Genomic DNA, 19,845 nt, shown 5'->3' with positions numbered 1-19,845 from the left:
GGTTTTTTTTTTTTTTTCCAGAAAGAAGATTTATTATATAAAAGTGTCTCTTTATCCTGTTGCAGAGAAGGTGCTTTTCTTTTGGTTTCCATTAGGTGGCGTCTAAGCCTCTTGGATCCCTGCTTTATATAAAGCCTTATAATGCCTTTTTATTTTCTTACAGATATTTAATCATGCTCACTACCCTCAGTTTCAGTCTCTGTCAGTCTCAGCGACAGTCTGAGCTGAGTTTGCTCAGATTCCCCTGGGGCTCCGCAGAGTTCGATCTCAGAGGATATGGGGGGAGGGCCCCTCTGGGTTGGGAGTTGGGGCCTGCAGCTCAGCCTCCGTTTAGCAACCAAGGTCAGTAAAAATCAACTGCTGTTTTTCTGCTGTCCCATTTCTCTGCCTTCTGCCCTGATGACCGGGCCCTGCCTCCAGCTGCATGGAACTCACAACTCTCCCAGGCAAGACTGTTCAGGGAACTCGCCACACCTTCTCCCCTGCCCCTCCTTCTACAGGGAGCTCAGGCTGCGAGAGGCAGCTTCTTTTTTTCTCCCAGTCTATTGCCCGACATCCGGGGTTCTGACCTGTTGTAGCTCTTATGCGTAGATCCCATGCTCAGACATGCCGGTGTGCAGTTTGGGTGTTTTTTGTTGAGTTTTATATGTTCAGTTTATTGTTGTCGTCTAAGCCTCTTGGATCCCTGCTTTATATAAAGCCTTATAATGCCTTTTTATTTTCTTATAGATATTTAATCATGCTCACTACCCTCAGTTTCAGTCTCTGTCAGTCTCAGCGACAGTCTCAGTTTGCTCAGATTCCCCTGGGGCTCCGCAGAGTTCGATCTCAGAGGATATGGGGGGAGGGCCCCTCTGGGTTGGGAGTTGGGGCCTGCAGCTCAGCCTCCGTTTAGCAACCAAGGTCAGTAAAAATCAACTGCTGTTTTTCTGCTGTCCCATTTCTCTGCCTTCTGCCCTGATGACCGGGCCCTGCCTCCAGCTGCATGGAACTCACAACTCTCCCAGGCAAGACTGTTCAGGGAACTCGCCACACCTTCTCCCCTGCCCCTCCTTCTACAGGGAGCTCAGGCTGCGAGAGGCAGCTTCTTTGTTTCTCCCAGTCTACTGCCCGACATCCGGGGTTCTGACCTGTTGTAGCTCTTATGCGTAGATCCCATGCTCAGACATGCCGGTGTGCAGTTTGGGTGTTTTTTGTTGAGTTTTATATGTTCAGTTTATTGTTGTTTCACGGGGAGAGATCTGGGGACATCTCTCACTGCGCCATGTTTCTCCAAATCTTCCTTCAGGAGAGAGTTAACATAAATACTTCTGCTATGAATTCTCACTAATCTTATTGTATCAGAGCTAAGAAATTTTGCACAAATTTAATTCTAAGATTTCCAGAAAATGGGCATAAGGACTAAAAATAACCAAACACTGCGTGGTTTAACACCTATAAAAGTTTCTTTACCGGTCATTGACCTTGAGTTAAACACAGAATCAGTCAGGCCAACTACACACAGTAGTAGTAGAATCAAAAATTATAAACCTGCCCTCAGTGGAACAATATTTTAAAGAGAAAAATTTAAGAACCATCTCAAGTTACATATTTAGTTTCTAACTATATTGTCTATAATAGATTATACTACAGCTATATTTCTATAGGAGATTCTGATACAGACTAGAATAGAAAACAGTCAGAGTTGGAAGAAAAGGAGTTATACATTCCCAATTTAAGCCTTGTTTATACTCACCATTATTGGTATTTCTACTGAGTGCAACCAAGTTATGAATAGAATTATTTGTAGGGCTTATTTAACTGCTTACTTCTTGTTCTTTACATTGCTATCCTCCCCAGCTCCTCAGGTGTGGCTGAAGTAGGATTAACAGTCCCTGATACCATCACTGAGTGGAAGGCAGGGGCTCTCTGCCTATCCAATGACACTGGACTTGGTCTCTCTCTTCCGGCCTCTCTCCGAGTCTTCCAGCCCTTCTTTGTAGAGCTCACAATGCCCTACTCTGTGATCCGTGGAGAGGCCTTCACACTCAAGGCCACTGTCCTAAACTACCTTCCCAAATGCATCCGGGTAAGGACCTCTCTTTCTTAAACTGAGCACAAGTTTAATTAAATTAAAAATTGCATTCTTAGGAATATTAACAAACTCCTGTGTGCAAAATGTACTCAGCAGGAGAATAGTATCAGAGATATTGATATGTACATTCATAACTATGGTTGCTGATATCTCCAAATACCAGATACAACTTAAAATAAGTTTTTGACCCTTATCACAACTTTCTAAGATTAGGAAGTTTGTGTAGTATGAAGAATTCTGACATGGATGACAAAAATCGTTAGGCTCCATTTTCATGGCTTAGATTCTTCAAGGTTTCAAAATCCACATTCCTATATATTTAACTTTTCATGTATTATTAATTACATTATTTAAAAATTATTTGGGAGCATCTTACCCCTGTTTAAACCATAACTCTTTATAAATTTTGTATATTCTGCTGGGAAAGCTGAGAGAACAGTCAGGATTCCAGACCAAACAAGTGGTGCTTCCACAGGCAACATGCCATCATGACTTTTCCTCACCTGTGGTCCCACTGCATGAAAGAGCAGATTATAACAAAACACTAGTATTTAGAGGTCAAATCTGCCTACAATGTACTAGGCCTTCATTTATATCATATTAGATATTAGGCAACCTAAAACTAACCAATCCTCCAATATACTTTATTTTAAGCCATTCTTCCTTTGGTCCCCTTTTTCCTCTGATCTCTTTGTCTCTGTCTCACATGTGGTTTCAGGTCAGTGTACAGCTAGAAGCCTCTCCTCTATTCCTAGCTGTGCCAGGAGAGAAGGAACAAGAGTCTCACTGCATCTGTGGAAATGGCCGACAAACTGTGTCCTGGGCAGTAACTCCAAAGTCACTAGGTGAGGGTCAGTCTCCTAGAAACTACTCAATCCTATTCAAGGATTGTATATCACTGGGATCTTTATATCCAGTTCTACTTCCCTCAGGCAATGCTACCCCCACCTCCACAGATGGTAGAATTTTTTTCTTTGTTCTTATTCTAGGATGTCTAGAAGGATATTTCCACTTCCCTCACCTTCATTTCTACCTTGAATGCTCAGTATCATTCTTCTCTAGTTTATGCTGCTTCCATTTCTGCTCCTGTGTTTTTATAAAACCAAAAAAAGGGGGAGAGGGTTACAGATTATTTATAAATGTTGTAGTTTAGAGGTATGGAGGAAATGGGAAATGGTGCTCATCTCTATTGGTCCTTTTTTCAGGGAGTGTGAATTTTACTGTGAGCGCAGAGGCTCTGCAGTCTCAAGAACTGTGTGGGACTGAGGTAGCTGTGGTCCCTGAATATGGAAAAAAAGACACAATTATCAAGTCCCTTTTGGTTGAAGTAAGTAATCTTGCCTATTGTCCAGGTCATAATGAGTCAATAAAAACAATGATGAGTCCAGTTGACTTTCTAACTTTTAGGTAAGGAGGGCTAAATAATACATTATCGTAATATTATTTTATAGATATATAATCTGTATTTGTCTCTATCTCTGTCTCCCCATCTCTGTCTGTCTCTCTCTATTTTGTCATTTTCCCTTCACTTTCTCATCTATCAACCTGTCTCCTTCATATTGCTCATAGAATTTATTTGTATAATATATTTGAAAATCAGTTCCAATTCTTCTCTTTACTATCAAGACATTTATGGTTCCCCTATCATTACACATGTCCTGAAAGTCAATCCATTCTCACCTCTAACTTTTCTTTCCACTTAAAGCCTGAAGGGTTAGAGAAGGAGGCAACATTCAACTACCTGCTCTGTCCATCAGGTAAGAGTCAGCCTTCATAATTCAAATAACATTGACTAAAGTTCATATAACATTTAAAATTCAAAGAATTTTATACATTATTTCTACATTTTCTCTATGAGGTAAGTAGAACCCAAAGAATCATAATCTGCTAGACAAATGAGAAAATTCATCTTAGAGAGGTCACGTAATTTGATCAGAACAGGATCACTAGCTCATGCATTCTGAATCTTTTTTTTCTTACAGCACCTATGCAAACCCAAAAATATCTTTCTGACCAGTGTATGATGTGGTTAAAGGTAGAAAGTGGGTAGAATGAGAATATCTCCAAGAGGATATTTCTTTGAATATTTAGTAATAGAATATATATGGGTAGCCAAATTCAGGCCACTCCACCACTGAGTTTTGTATAACAAATAGCATTTGATAATGGGACCATGCTATTTCCCAAAGAAAAAGTTTTCATAGACTGTATTATTACTGTCGTATTGATATTTGTTTGATGCCAATCTTGTACCTAATGCTCTATCAGTCATTTGTTAGGGACTAAAGAAGCTTACAGTAAAAGATATAACTTTATCTTGGTGAATTTTCTAGTCTAAATAAAAAGACTTATAGAAATTTGGTACACTAAGAAATTTATCAACACAAAGTGTTCTCGCCTCAAATCGATGTCAAATCAACATCATTCATGTTGTTTGCCTTTCTGTCTACCTACTAATTTCTGTTCACTCTTATTTTTATATTGTCAAGACTCAAAATATGTAAAATATGTTCTAAAAACATAATTGCCTGGTTGTTTAGCCATATTTCTACATTTAAGTAAACTTAATATTAACACCACATCTTTTTATCATGTTTCTCCTCCAATTCTGAGTTCTTCATTTTGATTTATGTTGAGTCTAGAAGTAATCATCAATTAGTTTTATTAAAATTAATTTTAATTACCCATGTGATACAAAAATACATTCTCCTTTAAAAAACAAAACAGTTCTTCATATGAAAAGCTAATGTCACCCCCTACAGTCTTTTTCAAAACTTTAATGATCATCTATGGATGTTTATAAATAATATGTGTAGATGAATTTCTTTGTCTATATATGATTTATATGCATGGAATAAGTTTCACTCTATAACTTGCTTCTTTTATACTCAGGAACTTGTCTTAGAAATTTATCCATGTTAAATTATAAATCTAGGTAATTCCTCTTAGTTCTCTTTAATTCCATACTATCAATATGTCACAGTTCTGCTTGGTTCTTTAGCCATTCCCAAATTGGTTTTTCTAACTATTTGTCAGAATGAATGAATTTCTGAATTACATGCATGCATGCATGCATATATACACACATACATACATATATTCATACATACATAAATGCAGGTCTCTTTGTGTACATATGCAAGTATATTTAAGGTAGATACCAAAATATAAAATTACTAATTAAGAATCGGTAAGTATATTCTTAGTTTTAATAGAACTAAAAAATTCTCACTTTATTATTTAAATGTTTATAGTGCCACCAGTTTATATTCCCTGTGATGATTATCATCATCTGTTACCATCTAAATTTTTAATTTTTACCAAAAATTTGGATGAAACAATATATTGTTTTAACTTAAATTTCTCTAATCACAAGTTAGGATGAGCTTATTTTTGCATATTTATGAATTGCTTTCATATCGTTTGACTCTCTGTTGGAGTAGTTTGTCTTTTTTTTGCTTCAGCCAAATGACACTGAATCTTTATTGACAAAGTCACAAATATTTTATTTCACTTGCTAATTTGTCTTTTTACTTTGCTTATGGCATGTTTTCTTGCAAAAGTTTTTTTTTTTTTTTGGAAAGTAAGGTTTTTTTTGACATACAACTATGTAGGTATTTAATACATAATTATATTATGTATTAATTATATGATTAAACTTAAATTTAATTACATGACCATGTGTAATTATTATAATTAATAAAACATAAAATATACAACTTGACGAATTTGGAGATTTAAGTATTCACTGGTGAAATTATCACCATAACCTACATATTAAAAACCAGACAATTAAAAGAGAGACAACTTTTCAGAAGCTTAGGTGTAAGGCATAGTTCTGACTTCTTGGTCTTAGAGCTCTTCAGGATGATTTATAGCAGAAATAATTTTCATTATAATTGGTTTGTTTCGTTCTCTAGGTGCTGAGGTGCCTGAACAATTATCACTGAAGCTGCCACCAAATGTGGTAGAAGACTCTGCCCGAGCCTCTTTCTCAGTTTTAGGTGAGTCTCCAGCCCTAGTAGACTATTCTACTACATTTCTTTTTCATAAATAAGTTTTCAAAAGAACAACTATAATTTTAACATCTTTCCTCTCTCTTTTTTTTAGGCTTGTTTATGGCTTCCAATAATACTTTTTGTCCCTGAAAGATTTATCTTTCCTAAAAATTCTTATTTCTTTGCCTCAGCTAATAATTTATTTCTTTTTAATGATTCTGATAGGTTATATAATCTATATGCTTTATGACTTCTCATCTCTCCCACTCCCTAGGAGACATATTAGGCTCTGCCATGCAAAACACGCAAAATCTCCTTCGAATGCCCTATGGCTGTGGAGAGCAGAATATGGTCCTCTTTGCTCCTAACATCTATGTTCTGGATTATCTAAATAAAACACAGCAGCTGACTCCAGAGGTCAAGTCCAAGGCCATTGGTTATCTCAACACTGGTGAGTGATTGAATAAGTGAGTAAAAAGTTCACAGTATTACTTTAACAATAAATTCGATTTCCCAAACATTACTTATCAATATTATGTTACATTAGCTTATCATACTATGATAATTACCGTGATAAGAAAACTATGACAGTTCATTTTATAGTACCTATCCAGTGTCCAAACTCCAATAAAATATTTAAGACTCAGAACCTTCTAATATATGACAGCAAAATTTAGGAAACAACACAAGAGAGACCATGGCATTTTGGTATTTCTCTGGCTACAGCATGTATAACCAGTCATGTTGTATCATTAACTTTTCATTCCAGGTTACCAGAGACAGTTGAACTACAAGCATTATGATGGTTCCTATAGCACCTTTGGGGAGAAATATGGCAGGAGCGCAGGCAATACCTGGTAAGGAAGAGTTTTTTGAGCTCCCATTTTTGTGCCAGCTTATTTACATATATTATCATAATTATATTCACAGTAACTCTACTAGATACATACTATTAAACCTATAGTTGGTTTTACTAGACAAATCAACCAAGATTAGCAAGGAAATGAGCAGAAAAGCTGAGATTCAAATACATATAAGTCACATTTTTTCTCCAAATTCATCCTGTTAATAATCCATCATAGTATTCTTTCTAAACTAGCTATTTTTTCTAAAATAATTTCTCTAACCATGAGGTTTTTTTGTTTTGTTTTTTTTTAATGATATGGTTTTAACAGACATATCATATAACTTCTAGATAAACCATGTTCACTTCAGGTTATATTATGTTCTTTAGATCATACTCATCTTGATTGAGAATAAATTCACCAATAGGAAGAAAGAAATGAGTAGGGCCCAGTGATACATTGTTTTAAAATCCATACAGTAAATCAATATTAGAGGTTGTTATTGCATGTAAGAGCTGTATATGAAAAGATTCTGCTATCTACAGAAGAAAATCTTTAAAGAGAAGGAAAATTTAAAGCCTAACTAAAATAAGTAAAAAAAAAAAAAAAGGAAGATTTAAAGCCTAACTAAAATAAGTAAAAAAAAAGTATTTGGACTCTTTGTAGCAAAGAGGAAGTGCATCAGCAAGGAAATACTAGATCTAGCAGGTTAATCAAGTAGTCTGAAGGAGATGGAGCTTTTAGTACACAAGCATTCCTTTTAGATGACTTATATTAATGTAAGAAGTGTCCCAAGAAGCCTGTTGCTGTGAAGTAGTTATAAAACTATTGTAACAACGTAAATGTCATCACTTCCTCCCCCTTCAGGCTTACTGCCTTTGTACTGAAGACTTTTGCCCAGGCTCAAACTTACATCTTCATTGATGAAACACACATTAACCAAGCCCTCACCTGGCTCTCCCGAAAACAGAAGGACAATGGCTGTTTCAGAAGTTCTGGGTCGCTGCTCAACAATGCCATTAAGGTGAAGTGTTCTCAGCACTATCTTTGATTTGTCCATTATCATGTGTACAAGGATGAGGAAAGGAAGTAATAACATAGTAATTCTTTAGGGAAGGTATCAGAAGAAAATTTAACCTGATAGCACCAATAAAGAGGAGATGCCTCTTAGGCCGATTATGATATTTTGCCCCATCGGAATAAATATGGGTAAGGATAAATTCCATGACATAACAGAAAATAAAGAACTGGTTAAGAGCCTTCTCAGAAGTTAAATTACTCAAGTCTCCCTCTCTCACTCCTATTTACAGGGTGGAGTAGAAGATGAAGAGACCCTCTCTGCCTACATAACCATTGCCCTTCTGGAGATCCCTCTTCCCATCACTGTAGGTATCACTTCCTTCTCCTGCTGCAGCTTAGTTCTATATGCAATGAAACCACTGATCTGCTGTTTGAAATATCACCTAATAAAAGCCAAGTGTCAGCTTTCCTCCTGTGCTACGCCAATGCTTCCCAAATCAAGAGAATTTGGTCAATCCATGAAGAAAGATTTTCACTTTCCCTGTGAGGCCCCTAGGCTATACACCCCACCACACACACACACACACACACACACACACACACACACACACACACACGCACACACTGAACTCTAAAGATTTGGCCTATATTTCTACCTTATGAATGTGAGAATAACAGATAAAAAATACTATTCTCTCTATCCGTGAATGAGGCTAGATGGACAAATGCATTTTAAAACCTTCCTTACCTTCTATACTACTCTTTATGTGTTTACCTGGAAATGCCAGCCTCTCTGTTCACAGAGCTCTCAGTTCCCTTCTTGTTCTCCCTTCACAGCACCCTGTTGTCCGCAATGCCATATTCTGTCTGGAGTCAGCCTGGAAGTCTGCAAAGGAAGGACCTCATGGAAGCCATGTCTACACCAAGGCACTATTGGCCTATGCATTTGCCCTGGCAGGTAACCAGGAAAAAAGGAGCGAAGTACTCAAGTCACTTAACGAGGAAGCAGTGAAGGAAGGTGAGAGAGAGCACACCTGAAATCTTTCTCCCACCCCATATTCTCTATATCAAGTACTACTATATTGCAAAAATCCCCTACGCCTACCTCCCGTGATCCCTTCCCCTCTCTCTTTTTGTCTATATCATTATAAAATCTAGGATTTCTTAATCAAGTCACACATCAAAACCTAAGAGGCAGTATATTATAGTAGTGAGAAGCTTGGCCTCTGGAGACCAGTTCCTATGTGACTACGTTTCTAAAATGTATAACCTATATGACTTTGAGCAGGTCACTTAACTTGTCTGTGATTCAGTTCCTTCATCAGTAAAGTGGGAATAATAATATATTTACCTCATAGCATTGTTGTCAAAGTTAAGTGAGTTAATACATGTAAAGCATTTAGTAGAGTATATGGCACATAGTTAAGTGCTATGAAAGTACGAGCTTCTATGATTAAGATATCAGTTCTTAATATATATCCAACCATTACCTGGTACATCATATCATCTAAAACATAAGAAAGGATTGAAGGAAGTAATCTTAGGAATAAATTCTAATATTTTATGCTCATTTGACAAGACCGATAATGTTGACAAAGTTATTCATATTCACACAATACTTCTATGTAAACAATGGTCTGTATGGGGGGGGAGAAATAGAAAATAAGATGTTAATAATAATAAGGCATCTGATAAAACATATTCTACTTTTCTCCCTTAACAGTGTCATTAATTGTTTATTCTTAAATTTGTATTGGGAAATATTTCAAATATACAAAAAGGCATAAAGAATAATTAGCAAACACCTTTACACCTCCCTCCCAGCTTAAAAAATAAAATATTACAAATGTAGGAAAAATTTTTTGTGTACCATCCCCAAAGGTAATCATTATCCTGAATTTGTCATTACAATTTCCATGGGGTTCTTTATATTTTCACTGGAGATGTAGCCCTGAATAATATTCAAAATTTTACATTTTTTTATCTTTAGATAAGCTGTATCATAGTTTTGATTATTTCTACTTCTTGTGTTTTTCTTTGTTTGTTTGCCCTTTGTTTTTTAAGTTCAACATTATGCTGATAGTAGTCCCCTATGTGGGTGCCTATAACTAATTCATTAATTTTAATCGATGCATAATATATTACAAATACATAAAAGGGTCATAATTTATATAGCGAAATTCTCCTCATGGGATCTTTCTTGTTTCTTATTTGTTGCTATAGCAAACCATGCTGCAATGAATGCATACGTGATGGATAACATCAGAAATAGGAAATTACCACCACTAGTGAGAACCTGCTCTGTTATTTTGCACCCCTACCAACCCAACTATAGCATCTATTTGAAAATTTAGACAGCTATTGGCTTCAGACTCCAGCGATATTATCTGCCTTAGCCTGACTGAAACAAACCACACTTAGATTTACATAGAAGGAAAAGCATCTAGATAAGGTTCAAAAGATCATAATAGGAATGCAATTCTCACTTCAGCTCTGACTTGAGTACTTTCACCTTAAATTAAATGTGAATATGTAGTCACCTATAAATCTATTTTTGTCACTCCCAGATAATTCTGTCCACTGGACACGACCTCAGAAACCTAAGGCACCAGTGAAGCATTTTTACCAATCCCAGGCTCCCTCTGCTGAAGTGGAGATGACGTCCTATGTGCTTCTCGCTCACCTCACAGCCCAGCCTGCCCCAACCTCAGAGGAGCTGACTTCTGCATCGTACATTGTGAAGTGGATCATGAAGCAACAGAATTCCCAAGGGGGATTCTCCTCCACCCAGGTCTGTGGTTTGCCAGAACCCTTAGCTTCACCTTTGGTTATCAAAAGGTTTGAACAAGAACATATCCAAAAATAAAAAGTAAAGGTGAGAAAAACTTGAAATGAGGAAAATATTATTAGTTTTCAGAGATAGTGAGAAATAAGAGAAAATGAAAGTCAAAGAAAGCTAAAAAGAAAATGCGTAGAATTCTGGCATCCATCCCTGTGTTATTATCACAGTGTCTTCTTTCCAGTAACTCTACCTCCCTAAAGCAATAGTGGAGCACTACTATCAATAGCTGTGGCAGAATGAATTTTAAAACATGCCATTCTTTTGGAAGTTCTAAGTCCTTTTCGAACTGTTCTCAGGAACACTTTTCAAAATCCAATAATCTCTCTTTGCACATCTCTTCATTCTTAGGTCTCTTTTAACTGGTTTCTTTTAAAGCTGACATATTTCATGCTTCCTCTATCTACTTCTTAACATATGAACACTTGTTCATCAGGAGCATAAAGAGCTTTTTTCATGCAACCTCCTGAGCCTTACTACATAATTTTATATCTAAAAAACTCATCAATATATAGACAGCAAGAAGTTTCATCTTTAGAGGGTAAGAAAACGTGATAAAATACCATTGCATCCTTTTCCATTGTACATAATGTTTTATTTTTTCCATATGAATTGAAAAAGGTTAAATAATTTTGTTAGAATTGTTAGCGTTCATTTCTTGAAATATATTACTTAAAGTATGTCATCCAACATGATGCAATATATATGTATATACATATTTATATATAGGTATATTTACAATTTAACTTACTGCTAAATTGTACACCTGAAACTTACTGGATTTTGTTAACTAATGTCATCATAATAAAAAATAATAATAATAACAATAATAATTTTTTAAAAAAAATAAAAGGTATCATCCAGGTTCAGTGCTGATGAGAACTGAAAATATGAATATGAATAGGGAATTCAAGTTGGTAAAAAAAGGAGAGCCAAATATAAATGTCACTGAATCAAGGAGATAATTACAATTATTCTTTCCTTTGGAGAAACTGAAACATGAACCTTGATCATGGGTGCAAAAGACATTGGGTTCTTTCAGCACTGACCTCAGCAGCACAGTAGAATTTAATCTGGGGCAAGAGCCCAACTGAACTTTGGCTTTGAGATAGCAGGTATGACCAGTTGTCAAGATAGATATCTTAGGCTATAAGCTAATGTGAATAAATGATTATCATTCACATAGATTTTCTACATTTCATATCCCACATATATTAATAGAAAGAAAGAAATCAATTTTCTGAGAAATAAACTTTAGGGCATATAGTCTAACGCAGATATTTGAATGTTACGGTTCTGTCATCTATTGAAGGATTATAAGCAATATTAAAATGAGAATTCCACTATTTAAGTAGAGTAACAGGAAAAAGGAAATCAAAGCACCTTTTGTGGCAACTAACATGAGCCTTTGGGCCCTCAAAGTATTGTTATACCTATGCAGGTTCTCTCACTTGTCTCTTTCAGGACACGGTGGTGGCTCTTCATGCTTTGTCCAAATATGGAGCAGCCACTTTCACCAGTACTGGGAAGGCTGTACAGGTAACCATCCAATCTTTAGGGGCATTTGCCACAAATTTCCAAGTAGACGACAACAACCGCCTGCTGCTACAGCAAATTTCATTGCCAGAGGTGCCTGGAGAATACAGCATGACAGCAACAGGAGAAGGATGTGTCTACCTCCAGGTGAGATTCTTGGGGCAGGTGAGAGCAGATCCACAGCAACCATGCTCACTAAAAAGTTTCAATTCGAGAAATAATGGAGCAAATCGAAGAAAGACTTAAAGAAGTTGGGAGGAATCCTGGGGAAAAGAGAAACACAGATTTTTGTCTTTGATGTTCCACAGGCATCCTTAAAATACAATATTCTCCCAGAAAAGGAAGGGTTCCCATTTGCTTTGGAGGTGCAGACTCTGCCCCAAACTTGTGATGGATCCAAAGCCCACACCAGCTTCCAGATCTCACTGAATGTCAGGTAAGACCTTCTGACTGAATCACTTAATTCTGGGTATAACAACCAAGTTTCTTACTGGGACTCCTCATTAAGCAGAGCAGTGTGACAACAAATGTTTGCACTATATTTATTAATAAAGTAATACATTCTCAGGTTGACACAGAATTTCTCAATGATGGGATTTACACTGTACGGCCCTTGCCTCCAGAATCTATTATTGTCTAATCTCATTATTTAAAGGCTTTTAGTTTCCCTCAATAACTAAATCAAGAACATTACCCTTTGTCTCTGACCCAAATTTCTGATTTCATTATAATGTAATGATTCATTCTAATTTCATCTTATTGTAATGAAATCCTGTATTATTTTTGCTCTACCAGAACATAGATGAGGAATTCTTGAAAAGTGTGTCTAGAAGAAAGTAGTGATTCTCTAGTTAGAAATCCTACTGGTCATAATTAAATAAAAATAATCAGATTGGGGGAAAATACATATATATGCAGCAATATTCAAATAGCTGCAGGGTATATCTGTCCCCAAGAATATGATAACCTGCTTTGGGATACAATTCAGGAAAAATGTTAAGATAAAGTATATAATAAATAACTGGCATAGATTAGAGGTCTCAAGCCCAGCTATGCATCCTGTATAGAGCTTTCTTAAAATGTAGACCCTCAGAGTCTGTACATGTGAAATTCTGATTCATCAGGTCTAGAGTAGGCCTGGTCTCTGTGACTTTAACAGGCTCCCTGAAGATTGTGATGCACAGCCAGTTTTCTGAATCACTTGGATAGAATATTTAGGAAGACTCCCATGTACATTTCAGGGCTGTTGAGTATTTACTGTGGACATAGAAAAAGAGACTATTTAATAACACAGAAAACCCTAATTCTTTCCTTCCCTGGATCTTCAGTTACACTGGCAGCCGCCCTACTTCCAACATGGCGGTCGTTGACGTGAAGATGGTATCTGGCTTCATTCCCCTGAAACCAACAGTGAAAATGGTAGGTTTATTTTATTAAATGTTTTATGTATTTCTAGATTAAGATAATATAAATATTAAAATCCTATTAAATCAACCACTATGAAAGATATACTTTCTACAAACTCATAAATATAATTTAGCATGTTTGTATTGGTGCCAACCATGTGCATAACACTGCTGGGAGCCACATCTACTAAAAAAAAAAAATGTCAGCATGTTCCTGCTTTCATGGAGTTTAGACTCTTGTTAAGAAGATAAAGTATCTACATATGAACCAGTGGGAAAAAATATGAAAATGAGAGATTAACATAAACTATAAATATTACAGAAGTTCAAAGAAAAACAATATTGCTATAAGTTAAAGCAAACAAAAGAAGTAAAAAGCAAATTTAAAAAACCTCCTTCATAAGTAATAGAATCTGAACTGAAACGTGAAACATGGGTAATTATCAAGTTTAGGATATTTAGTTCCCTTTTCTTCAGATAAATCAACTTTACACATCGGCCATGTGTCATACTAATATTAAATCCTGCATCCCAGTTCTCTTTCATTTCTAATTTTACCACATATTGTCTTTACATACAAAAAACATTGGAAGAAATTTTACCCTCAGACTTTGGTAATAAAAATTCTTTTTTCTGGGTTTCCCTAGGGCTTTCTTCTGTGTATTAACACTTATAACATTTAATTTTGTTCAGCTTGAAAGATCTAATGATGTGAGCCGAACAGAAGTCAGCAACAACCATGTTTTGATTTACCTGGATAAGGTGAGAATCCTGCCATTCTAATTGGAAAAAAAAAAAAAAAAAGATAATTATCCCTCTAAGGGAGGTATCTAGGAAGTGACTGAAGTTATTTTGGAGATTTCACCTCCATGCTAAATATTTGAAAATTCTAATGTTAATTCCAGTAAATGTTCTCCTCTCCTTCTTTATATTTTATCTGGGACTATAGAAAGAAATGGCTTATTATAATATTAGGATATAAATATTTCTTGGACCCCGTAATCAAGAAATCCTTCACAAAATGTACTTATTATGTCTTCAAGTTATTTTGAAGATACTGAATAATGTAAAGAAGTAACCATTGGTATAAGTCATTATTATATCAACAATACATCAACAATATAAGAGGGGAAAATATATTCAATCTCAACAAGTATTTAGACCATAAAATAATAAGATCGACTCACGCATAAACCAAGCTCATTTTATAGTTGTGTGTGGTAGCACAGTTTATTCATTTACAGATTGATGGATATTATAGTTTACAAATTTACAAAACTTAACAAGGCTACAATAATCAACTTTTTATATTACTTTTTGGGTTAACACAAGTATTTCTACAAGATAAAGAAATGAAATTGTAACAAATCTCTGGGTGTTCAAAAATGAACATAACTATTTAACAAATAAAAATCATATATCATTTATCCCTATGAACAGAGCCATGTACTAGAATCGATGGGATTATATGCATTGTTTTAGTTACTTAAGAAATGATTTGGGGAAGTTTTCATCTACTCTGCTATTTTAAGGACCCTGTTAGTTGATAAATAGTTTTTTCTCCCTCAAAACAAATGAAATTTTAAACTTAAGGACCCTGTTAGTTGATAAATAGTTTTTTCTCCCTCAAAACAAATGAAATTTTAAACTCATTCAAAGAAGAGAGAAGAAATTTCTTTGGAAGTTCATTTAATTCCCTTTTGCTTTCTAGGTGACAAATCAGACACTGAGCTTGTCCTTCAGGGTTCTACAAGATATCCCAGTAAGAGATCTGAAACCAGCCATAGTGAAAGTCTATGATTACTATGAGACAGGTGAGTGTGAGCAAGTTTCACACAGATTAAATTCCTGATCACAGAAATTTAGATTTGAGAAATATGTAGGGGCAATTTATTACACTAACGGCTCTCATCCCTTCATTTTGTCTCCATTAAGTCTGATTCTCCTTGCTTTGTCTTCTATATATACATTGTAAAAACTACCAATAGCATAAATATATCAACTAATACAAAAAATCTGTAGGATATTTAGTTCCCTTTTCTTCAGGTAAATCAACTATATGACAGCATTAGATTTAAATAAGTATAACATTGAACTGTCCTTAAGGGGTTTAGGATAAAAGGAAATATAATATGCTGTATTTGAAGAGTTAACAATGTAAAGCAGCAAACAATAGATTGAATAAATGATGCTGATGTGTCTGACACAATATAGTTCTTCCCATAATAAATATTCTTTCACTGGCCTGTATCCCATAGATGCTGGCTGTCCCTCTCACTTCGCCTAATCCTTTTTGTTTTTATTCAGATGAGTTTGCAATTGCTGAGTACAGTGCTCCTTGCAGCAAAGGTAGGCAATATACACCCCTTCCAAATGCAGTTAGAATCCCTTTGGCTTATCCCTCAAATCTCCTTTATTAAATTATGGATAAACATTATTTATAGACATCATATTGCTCACAGTACAACTTATAGAAAAATATACTTATGTTGACAGGGCCACTGATAGATTTTGTCTCTCACGACGCTAATTGGGTTTTCTTGAGCAGTATGCCACCCAGATCTAAGAGAGGGACTCAGGAAACCTAAGTCCATCTTAATTTTCTATTCTCTCCCTTATCACAGATCAAGGAAATGCCTGAAGACCAGGCCAATAAACACTGCTCTGCTGGAGTCCCTGTTCCACAGACTCAGGTCTCTGTGGAAGAAAAGAGTTTTGTATTTCTGAAGCTTTAATGAATAAACCATTTTTTCTAGCCAATCTTTATCACTGTATCCTCATTCATTCAATAAACATTTCTTACATTTCCATATAATTCCTGATAGAATCCTGAAATAAAAATTCATAGCAATCAGGGCTGAGAGAGTGCAGAAAACGAAAAGTGTTACAGAGCTGTTGGTCTGAGTAGGTCATGTAAGTGTCACAGGGGAAAGAAGAAAGTATTAAATTACACACTAGGAAAGTGTAAAGTGCATTTGCTTTTGCAAAAAGCCTAAGAAAAAGCTGAAGAGTATATTTTATAAGAAAATAAAAGACTGACTTGACTAGAAAAGATTTTCCACATTAAAGGGAAGTAATGAAATACAAAGTTGAATAGGTTACATTGAGAGGCAGCATAATAAACTGGAATTTGACCTGAATTGGGAGTTATGTGTCCTTAGTTAGAACCAAGCTACAATTGACAAATATAAATAATCCATCAGTTAACCTTGGGTTTCAGATTCAATAAAAGATGACAGATTGAAAATGTTGAAGAGGGATTAACATGTAGAAGACAGTTCTCTTAGAAGAAAGAATATATAGAATTCAAAGCCCAAATAGGAGTACTACATTGAAACATCATTTTTTCTGAAACTTTGAGCCAGGGTCAAAGACTAGATATAAACTCAAGGAGATATTCAGATACAGTACATATTGAAATTATCTATTCTACAGATGGAGGGACAGAAGCTTTAGGAGTTTGTAGAGAAGATCTCTGGGTAAGTCCTAGGAGTCCTAGTCTTCATTTGCTTTAGTTTGACAGGAACCTGGATGGTATAAGCTAAGAACTCTAAAAGACTTTGAAGTTCGAGGAACCTTAGCTCTGTCTCCAGGCTAAGCAAAAATAAAAGATAAAAGCTATCACTTTTGTGTCAGGTTCTACTCTAAGCACCTCACCAGGATTAATATATCAACCATATGAAATAGGTACTATTATAACAAATGAGGAAACTGAGGCATGAGCAATGTACATTGTCCAAAGTTTCTCAGCTACTAAATGGCAGAACCAGAATTCAGTATCAACAAGTCTGGTTTCTGCACTCATAACCTCAAGTCATGCTGCCTCTTCAACACACTTCAGACAAGAAGGCCAGCAGAAAGCGCATTTCAGAGCTGAATAAACATTATAATTAGTGTCAGTTAAACATCAATCTAGGGCATGGAATATGAAAGAAATTGGGGGTCTAACTAAAAGAAACAAGTTTAATTTATAATAAATTCTTTTTTTTTTAAGGCGAGGCAACCCTTGGTTGACCTCACAGAATACAAGAAACTTGTCATCTTACAATCCCTTATTTTTTATTTTTCATTTTTTATTTTTATGCCTACAGCACCTGGTCTTCCTAGGTGATCACCCATCCAAGTACCAACCAGGCTCGACCCTGCTTAGATTCCGAGATCAGATGGGATCAGCCTTGTTCAGGGTGGCATGGCCATAGACGAGTTATAATAAATTCTATCACTTAGTTCTAGTCCCTTTTTTTTTGTTCATATGAAAATCATGATTGCAAATATACTTAAAGGTATATTTGTTACGAATCATGAGTTGTATCATTCTCAAAGAAGATTCATTCTCAAAACATATACTGATTACCCCCTATGTATGAGGTACTATATTCCTTATGTAATACAAAACTGAATAAAGTGTGATTCTTCCCTTAGAAAAATTCACTGTGAGTTAAAAAAAAAAGAAAGAGAGAGAGATACGTATTGGCATTATCATAATACTATATGATAAGTACAACAGACTATTCATTACTATAATGAACTGGAGATACAACAATCCTCTTGAGTTTTGAGGTACCATATCCAAATTCTGATATGACCCTGCGGAAGGGGCCTAATTATAACTGAAAAATGGATTTGCACCAGCCTAGTGGCATGGAAATCTTGGAAGTAAAATTAGATAGACTTTCAAAGAGTGATATATCTTGATTACATCTAATTTTGTAAATTAAGATTTATTCTTTCTATAAAAATATGTGGAGACATAACAGAAAACCAGATAAAGATGTGCAAGGATTGGTTTCTAGAGAGTTTTACATTTTATTTGTATTTTATTTTGAAATATAATAATCTCTTGCATTTTCTTATATGTGCCTATCACAGAACTCATTTTTCCCCACTTTGTGTCATTGGTCAGAGGCATCCATTTGACTCAGGGAAATAGGGTGATATGACAGAAATTCAAAGAGAAAGAAATAGAATACTTGAATCTACCTTGTAAGAATAAATGACTTTTAAATTTATTCACACCTAATTGATAAATCAAAAGTTAATCCTGGCAGATTAGAGTATAACAATTTATTGTTGAAAGAGGTAGCAATAATTCAGGATATGATACTAGAAAACATCTAAACAATAGCAAAATATGTAATCAAAAACAGAATGAGGACACAATCATTGTGAGGATGACATAATTCTATATCATGTCGATATAGAAATGTCTCCAGGATTATGCTGTTAGGAGAAAACAGTAAAGAAAAGAACAGGATATAAATTATAGACTTTTTTATGTGATAAAGCTATATATATTTAGCAGAAATATATATTTTCCCAAAAATATATAACACTGGTTGAGAAACTATAGCTTACAAACTCCAGATCTCAAGTATTTTTTCATTTCTAAGGTTTACAAAAATATTTTATTATAACCTAAGCTGAGTGCCCAAAAATGATATGAGTCAGTACTGTTTAATCTCATTATTTGGATTTTCTAAGTCTTCTTCTAAATTCCCATGGCGTTTTCTTTGTACCTTTCCTCTAACACTCATCACATTCAATCACATATAACATAATTCTTCTTTCTGAGCATCTTATATGTCCTGCAACCAAAAACACCTTGAAGACATGAGCCACTTATATCCAAGAAGTGCATAAAGGTTATGATATATGTTTTTAACTAAATAAATGGATGAGTGTGTGGTTAAAAAAAAAAAATGAAAGTAAAAACTCCAATTGGACTATAGCCACAAAATAAGCTGGGAGAATTCTCATGAGTCTGAGCTAGAAGATAAATTTCCTCAGAACGACATGCTATTGTTAACTTTTCCTGTCTTCCATTACTGGCATCAAAAAAAAAGTGTTTTTTTAATATAAATAGATCAATATATATTTAAGTATATTTATAAATATGTGTGTGTGTGTGTGTGTTCTATTTGAAGTCTATACAACTTTTTTATGTAAATAGTCCCGGTTTGTATCATTTGTAACCCATACTTTTCAAAAGTGCTCCTCCTCTTCTCTTTAACACCCAGGTTCATTCCAGGCTTTTTCTCTTGCCTCATCCCATATATGAACTTGTTGCTCTTAAACTCAAGTCTCTTTCTCTTTTTGTGCTATGTGGGGCTCCAGGTGAGTGTGCAAC

General features: G+C 35.2%; 1 protein-coding gene and 1 pseudogene across 1 annotated transcript in view; one reads left to right on the top strand and one right to left on the bottom strand.

Annotated features, from left to right (window-relative positions):
* The window catches only part of A2M (alpha-2-macroglobulin), a 40,731-nt gene extending 24,252 nt beyond the window's left edge, over positions 1–16,479 (top strand). Inside the window, exons 19-36 of the mRNA XM_006914721.3 lie at positions 1,840–2,068; positions 2,793–2,919; positions 3,280–3,401; positions 3,780–3,831; positions 5,995–6,078; positions 6,347–6,523; positions 6,842–6,929; positions 7,785–7,941; positions 8,228–8,302; positions 8,775–8,955; positions 10,505–10,728; positions 12,241–12,459; positions 12,621–12,748; positions 13,641–13,731; positions 14,412–14,480; positions 15,430–15,532; positions 16,026–16,067; positions 16,343–16,479. Coding sequence (XP_006914783.1) covers positions 1,840–2,068; positions 2,793–2,919; positions 3,280–3,401; positions 3,780–3,831; positions 5,995–6,078; positions 6,347–6,523; positions 6,842–6,929; positions 7,785–7,941; positions 8,228–8,302; positions 8,775–8,955; positions 10,505–10,728; positions 12,241–12,459; positions 12,621–12,748; positions 13,641–13,731; positions 14,412–14,480; positions 15,430–15,532; positions 16,026–16,067; positions 16,343–16,359 — 2,185 coding nt within the window. The 3' untranslated portion in view covers positions 16,360–16,479. The remainder of the gene's footprint in view (positions 1–1,839; positions 2,069–2,792; positions 2,920–3,279; positions 3,402–3,779; positions 3,832–5,994; positions 6,079–6,346; positions 6,524–6,841; positions 6,930–7,784; positions 7,942–8,227; positions 8,303–8,774; positions 8,956–10,504; positions 10,729–12,240; positions 12,460–12,620; positions 12,749–13,640; positions 13,732–14,411; positions 14,481–15,429; positions 15,533–16,025; positions 16,068–16,342) is intronic.
* Positions 16,480–17,800: 1,321 nt separating this feature from the next.
* LOC112481987 lies at positions 17,801–17,919 on the bottom strand (annotated as a pseudogene).
* Between the last annotated feature and the right edge of the window lie 1,926 nt (positions 17,920–19,845).

The sequence above is a fragment of the Pteropus alecto genome, unplaced genomic scaffold (genome assembly GCF_000325575.1).
Source record: "Pteropus alecto unplaced genomic scaffold, ASM32557v1 scaffold94, whole genome shotgun sequence".
Classification (NCBI taxonomy): domain Eukaryota; kingdom Metazoa; phylum Chordata; class Mammalia; order Chiroptera; family Pteropodidae; genus Pteropus; species Pteropus alecto.
Note: the sequence above shows the minus strand (reverse complement) of the source record. Positions and strands in the feature narration are given on the sequence as shown.